The following is a 4,213-nucleotide window of genomic DNA, read 5'->3' as shown; positions in this document are numbered from 1 at the left end:
TAAGCACTTGGCACAGCACGACACGCGAAGAAAGCATGTTATACCATGCATAAAATCTTACACAACACATTAGATTTCACGCATATTTCACAATTAAAACAAAAAGAAAAAAGATAACTTTTATTTTAGCCAGTTTTTGACATTTCGTTTTTCGTTGTGCTGAGTTATTTTTATAATAATATATACTAACTAAAATATCTGAAAAATATTTACTTTGAAAAACACAAAATAAGTGGGTTAGCACAACATGGCACAACACATTTATTTTTCTGGCACAACATATTATGGCACCCCATTTAGCATGGCCCAACACAGCACGTCTGGATCTCTGGCATAGCGCAGCATGCTAAGCACGTGACTTCGTGAGTTGGGCTGTGCCAGGTGGGCGCGTTTTACACCTCTACTATGGACCTATAGTGCTACTAGCCCTCTCTTTTTCTCTTTTTATTATGTTCTTTTTGTTATGGGCTTTTTCTTTTTTGTTATCAGCACTCTCATTGTGGTAAATTTGTATCGATAACGTTTTTGTGGTGTCTCACCATGCCATATCGACATGGCATAGTTCGAACTCTGAAGGGTCTGTTATTCCAAACTGTTTCATCCAAAATGTAAGAATTTCACTCAAAACTTCAACAATGGAAGAAAATTCCCATTTGTTTTACTGAACTGAAGACAAAATTTATCTATGGGAACTGTAGCTCTAAGTGTAGTTGTTCCTTCTTCGGGCATTATTAACCAACTACCAGCAAAACATTATCTTCAAAAACCATTCTCAGCAATTCAAAAATCAAATTTCGGGACGTCAGTTGATGAACCAAATGGCATTAGATCGTCACACTCACCAGTTAATACCTTCAAATATAACAGTGTTTTGAGCTCACTTGTGAAAAATGGTAAATTAGAAGAAGCACATGGACTTTTTGATGAAATGCATCAAAGAAATGAGGTTTCTTGGGCTACGATTATATCTGGTTATACTCGGTCTGGAGATTACTTGAAAGTACTTGATTTGTTGGATGAGATGTGGAAGGAAGGTTTTAGACCTAATGAATTTGCAATGGGGAGTCTCATTAAGGCGAGTTCGGGTTTGAAGGATGTTTGTGTAGGTCAGCAGTTGCATGGGTGGTGGATACGTAGTGGGTATGGGATTGATGTTTATGTTGAAACTTCGCTTGTAAAAATGTACGCGAACGTTGGGTGTTTATCTGATGCTCAACGGGTTTTTGATGGGGTTTCTGTTTCGTGTTTGAAAGATGGTCCTTTATGGAATTCGATTATAGGTGCTTATGTGCTTCATGAGTGTTGGAACGAGGCATTTGAATTGTTTTGCTGTATGGTTGCAACTGTAAGTGTTGCACCCACGAAGTTTACTTATGCTAGTATGATTAGTGCTTGTACTAATGCGAGAGAGGAGAGGTACGGGAAGATAATTCACGGAATGGTGATCAAATATGGCGAATTTGATGACACAATGATGGGTAATTCTCTTGTTACATTCTATGCCAAGTGTGGGATGTTACAAGATGCAAATAGAGTTTTCGAGAGTATACGTACGAAGAGTGTTGTTTCCTGGAACTCAATCATTGCAGGTAACGAACAGAATGGGGAAGAAGAGGCAGCAATTGATTTATTCCGTAGGATGATCGAATTAGGACATTCTTTACAACCGAATCGTATCACCTTCCTTAGTGTACTTAGTTCTGTTTCTAAGCTGTCAGCTTTAACTCTTGGGAAAAAGATACATGCTCGTTTGATCAAATCTTTTCTTGAACCAGAAACAAGCATATCTAATTCCTTGATCACAATGTACTCTAAATACAAAGAAGTGGGAAAAGCCAGTCTGGTTTTCGAGAAGTTGCCTTTCAAGGACATGGTCACTTGGAATTCAATGATCACAGGGTTTGATCAAAATGAGCTACCAGAAAAATGTCTTGAGCTCTTCAAGAAAATGCTATCACTAGGAATTAAGACGGATGATCATACTTACACTGCTATTCTTGCTGCACTTTCATCCTTGCCATCTGAGTTCAGGTATGTAAAACTGGGCAAGGAAATCCATGGCTATATATTGAGGAGGGCTGTACTAAATGGTGTGACCACTTTTACATCTAATGCCATACTTAGCATGTATGCTAAGAGCACTCAGATCGAAAATGCAGAGAAACTTTTCAATGGAATGAGTGAGAAAGATAACTACTCATGGAACGCCATGATGGATGGGTATTCTATTAATGGTCGTCCTGAAGATAGTATAAAAATCTTTCTAGATAAACACGAGAAAAACTTGCCATTTGATTATTTAACCTTTTCAATTGTTCTTACAGCTTGCGGCAGATTGGTTTCTTTCAATCTTGGTAAGCAATTTCATGCTCTTACTGTTAAAAACATCGATGGTTGCGGTAAGATTCACCCAAGTCATTTGTTGTCTGTCAACAACTCCTTGATATCCATGTACTCAAAATGCGGAAGCATCAGTGATGCAGCTCTACTGATGTGTTTTCGTGGACAGCTATGATCACTGGTTATGCGCACCATGGAATGGCTCATGAGTCACTTGAGTTCTTTGACAGGATGAAACAAGAAGGTGTAAATCCGAATTCAGTAACATTTCTTGGTTTACTAACAGCTTGTTCTCATGCTGGTCTTATTAAAGAAGGATTACATTATTTCAGCTCCATGAACCGTGTCCATAATCTGAATCCAAGCATTGAGCATTATGCATGTATGGTTGATCTGTTTGGCCGAGCGGGTCATTTTGAACAATCCCTTGAATTCGTAAGGTCTGGATCCACTCAGTTTAATTCTGTAACGGGTGGATGCTTTAGTTTGTGGAGGGTGTTACTTGGGGCTTGCCATGCTCATCAACAGCTTGAGCTTGGTGTCAGTGCAGCAATGAATATTCTAGAGATGGAACCCGAAGATGAAACAACTCATATTCTTCTATCAAACTTGTATTCAGCTAAAGGAATGTGGGCAGATGCCATAAGAGTCCGAAGTTTGATGAGGGAGAAAGGATTGAAGAAGGACATCGGATGTAGCTGGTTAGAAGCTGAAAGTAGAAGACATTTGTTCGTTGCAGGAGACGTTTCTCATCCACAAAGGAAAGACATTTACATGAAACTAGAGGAAGTTAACAGAAGGTGCAGAAAAATAGGTTATGTTCCAATGACAGAGTACGTGCTTCATGATGTGGATAAATTGCAGAAGGAAGCCATTGTAGGTTGTCACAGTGAGAAGCTGGCAGTCTCGTTTGCGCTATTACAGAACGGAAATGGCAGAAAACATGGTGTGATTAGGGTGATAAAAAATCTTAGAATTTGTGGGGATTGTCATAACTGGATGAAATTTGCTTCTAGTGTTGAGAATAGAGACATTGTAGTCAGAGATTCGTGTCGGTTTCATTTCTTCAAGGATGGGATATGTTCATGTGGAGATTACTGGTAAGAGTAAGTACTGAAATCAAGGCTTTGACAGTAATTGAAGAATATCCCAGAGCAATGTACATAAAAGTCTGACTCAACAGAGTAATGTACATAGAAGTCTGAATCAATAGTCTACGGCTCCGTTAGGTTGCCAGTGGTGATGTTTCTACAGTGCTTGTGCAAAGTATACTTCATTTGTTTCTTTTCTATTTGTATAAACTGTGTATCATTCACATCTACTGAGTTTTTCAGAGTACATATACATATATAAACGGAAACTGGAAATGTTTGGCATCTAATTTATGATTGGAGTGAGCAGATCCGATCCTTTCTCATCGCGTTTTGAATACTCTTCGGGCACTGGCAAATTTAGCTCTGAACAAACCAGCTGAATTATACTTCTTGTCACACTCCCAAGTGACATCTTGTTTAGGGTAACAGCTATAGCAAAATTGTGTTTATTGTCACAAAAACCTGTAGATCCACCAATACCTGAATGACCAAAACTGCTGATGGATCCATCTGTCGAATTGAACCTTTTAAACCCCAACCCGAACTTCCCATTGGGTATAACCATATTGCTATAATCACCCACGCCTAAGAATGCATCGAGAACTTTTGGGTTACTGAATATTCTGTCAACCTTGGTTGTAGTTTCGAGATCATCTTTTGAAGTCTCACTGCTTTTACGACTGCTACTACTACCGTCACTAGAGCTACGAGTTTGATCTGTTCTCTTAGTCAGGCTTTTCAAAAATAATACCTCTCTAAATTGGGTAATTTTCTTTTTC

General features: G+C 38.8%; 3 protein-coding genes across 3 annotated transcripts in view; 2 read left to right on the top strand and 1 right to left on the bottom strand.

The window, feature by feature from the left end:
• Positions 1–538: 538 nt before the first annotated feature.
• LOC113342660 (pentatricopeptide repeat-containing protein At5g16860-like) lies at positions 539–3,721 on the top strand. Its single transcript, XM_026587131.1, has 2 exons — positions 539–2,584; positions 2,673–3,721. Exon 1 carries the CDS (start codon positions 686–688, stop codon positions 2,513–2,515), a length of 1,830 nt encoding a protein of 609 aa, XP_026442916.1. The 5' UTR covers positions 539–685; the 3' UTR covers positions 2,516–2,584; positions 2,673–3,721.
• On the top strand, positions 2,539–3,444 carry LOC113342688 (pentatricopeptide repeat-containing protein At3g24000, mitochondrial-like). The gene has a single exon (XM_026587149.1). It carries the CDS (start codon positions 2,539–2,541, stop codon positions 3,442–3,444), a length of 906 nt encoding a protein of 301 aa, XP_026442934.1.
• Positions 3,533–4,213, bottom strand: part of LOC113342659 — a 12,180-nt gene continuing 11,499 nt past the window's right edge. The window contains exon 20 of the mRNA XM_026587129.1: positions 3,533–4,151. Within this exon, the coding sequence (XP_026442914.1) occupies positions 3,718–4,151 (434 nt within the window). The 3' untranslated portion in view covers positions 3,533–3,717. The remainder of the gene's footprint in view (positions 4,152–4,213) is intronic.

Source organism: Papaver somniferum, unplaced genomic scaffold, assembly GCF_003573695.1.
Source record: "Papaver somniferum cultivar HN1 unplaced genomic scaffold, ASM357369v1 unplaced-scaffold_46, whole genome shotgun sequence".
Taxonomy (NCBI): domain Eukaryota; kingdom Viridiplantae; phylum Streptophyta; class Magnoliopsida; order Ranunculales; family Papaveraceae; genus Papaver; species Papaver somniferum.
The sequence above is the reverse complement of the archived record's forward strand: the minus strand, read 5'-3'. Positions and strand labels throughout refer to the sequence as shown.

Excerpts from the sequence above, each read along its gene's own strand:
- LOC113342660 (XM_026587131.1), top strand. The coding sequence starts at position 686 with ATGGGAACTGTAGCTCTAAGTGTAGTTGTTCCTTCTTCGGGCATTATT.
- LOC113342688 (XM_026587149.1), top strand. The coding sequence starts at position 2,539 with ATGGCTCATGAGTCACTTGAGTTCTTTGACAGGATGAAACAAGAAGGT.